Here is a 1,002-nt window from a genome sequence, read left to right as displayed (position 1 = left end):
TTATATTTCTAAGTTGAATTTAGATAATATTTATTATATAAGCCGTAATTAGAGTAATCCGCCATTTAAAAAGAAAAGACTTGTTTCTCCAGTAGTTTTGTTTAATTAAATAATTTTATTTTAATTAATAATTAATAAATTTAATTAAATTTAAAAACTTTTAAATTAAAGTTTAAAATTTTAAAATAGTTCAATTTCTTAATCGAAAATTTACGAATTTTCAATTTCAAGATCAAAATTTGACTGAATAATAAAATGTCCGGAGAACAACCAACACATGCTGTAAACGTAAAGTCTGGTGCCAAAGCCAAACCATCACTGCCCCAGCCGACGTCGACCAGTTTATTTAGGGCTTTAAATTTCGAGTTATTTGTCAAACCGGTTACTAGTTATAATTTCTATTTAAATAAATTTTTTTTCTAATAAGACTTATTTTATTTCAAAATTTAACATTTTTATTTTAATTAAAAATATTTATAAATCAGTATTAATATCCCTCAACCAAAATCAGAACAAATTAGTTATGGCTGCCGGGGTACTAGCATTTTCCTCGTGTTTGGGGTACATCATATACTGGAGGGCCACAGGGCAGCATAAGTTGGACACCTATATGGCCCTTAACGAGAAAGGAGAGCTCGAAAAAACCATCAGAACTTCAAGATGGGATTAAAATGGGATAATTTTTCATTCGGTATTTTTATGCCGTGTTCATTAATTTATTTGTGTGTTTATTCATTTATTCACTCATTCATTCAGTCACTCATTACTCACTCACGGTCTTTTTTATTTTTTTATACTTTTTTGTATGAAAAAATAAAAAAAATGAATAAATGTCTACTATACTTGTTTGCTATGACTTTTTAACAAAATATTAATATAATTAATATTATTATTAATAATATAATTAATAATATTATTAATAATATAATTAATAATATTATTAATAATATTATTAATAATATTATTAATAATATAATTAATAATATTATTAATGTTAGAACT

General features: G+C 24.1%; 1 protein-coding gene across 1 annotated transcript; it reads left to right on the top strand.

Moving 5' to 3' along the window:
- Positions 1 to 255: 255 nt before the first annotated feature.
- HELRODRAFT_83983 (hypothetical protein) lies at positions 256 to 670 on the top strand (the record flags this gene model as incomplete). Its single annotated transcript, XM_009023797.1, has 2 exons — positions 256 to 381; positions 512 to 670. The coding sequence occupies 2 exons, from the start codon at positions 256 to 258 to the stop codon at positions 668 to 670; spliced, it is 285 nt and encodes a 94-aa protein (XP_009022045.1).
- Between the last annotated feature and the right edge of the window lie 332 nt (positions 671 to 1,002).

This window comes from Helobdella robusta, assembly GCF_000326865.2.
Source record: "Helobdella robusta unplaced genomic scaffold HELROscaffold_38, whole genome shotgun sequence".
Classification (NCBI taxonomy): Eukaryota; Metazoa; Annelida; class Clitellata; order Rhynchobdellida; family Glossiphoniidae; genus Helobdella; species Helobdella robusta.
Note: the sequence above shows the minus strand (reverse complement) of the source record. Positions and strands in the feature narration are given on the sequence as shown.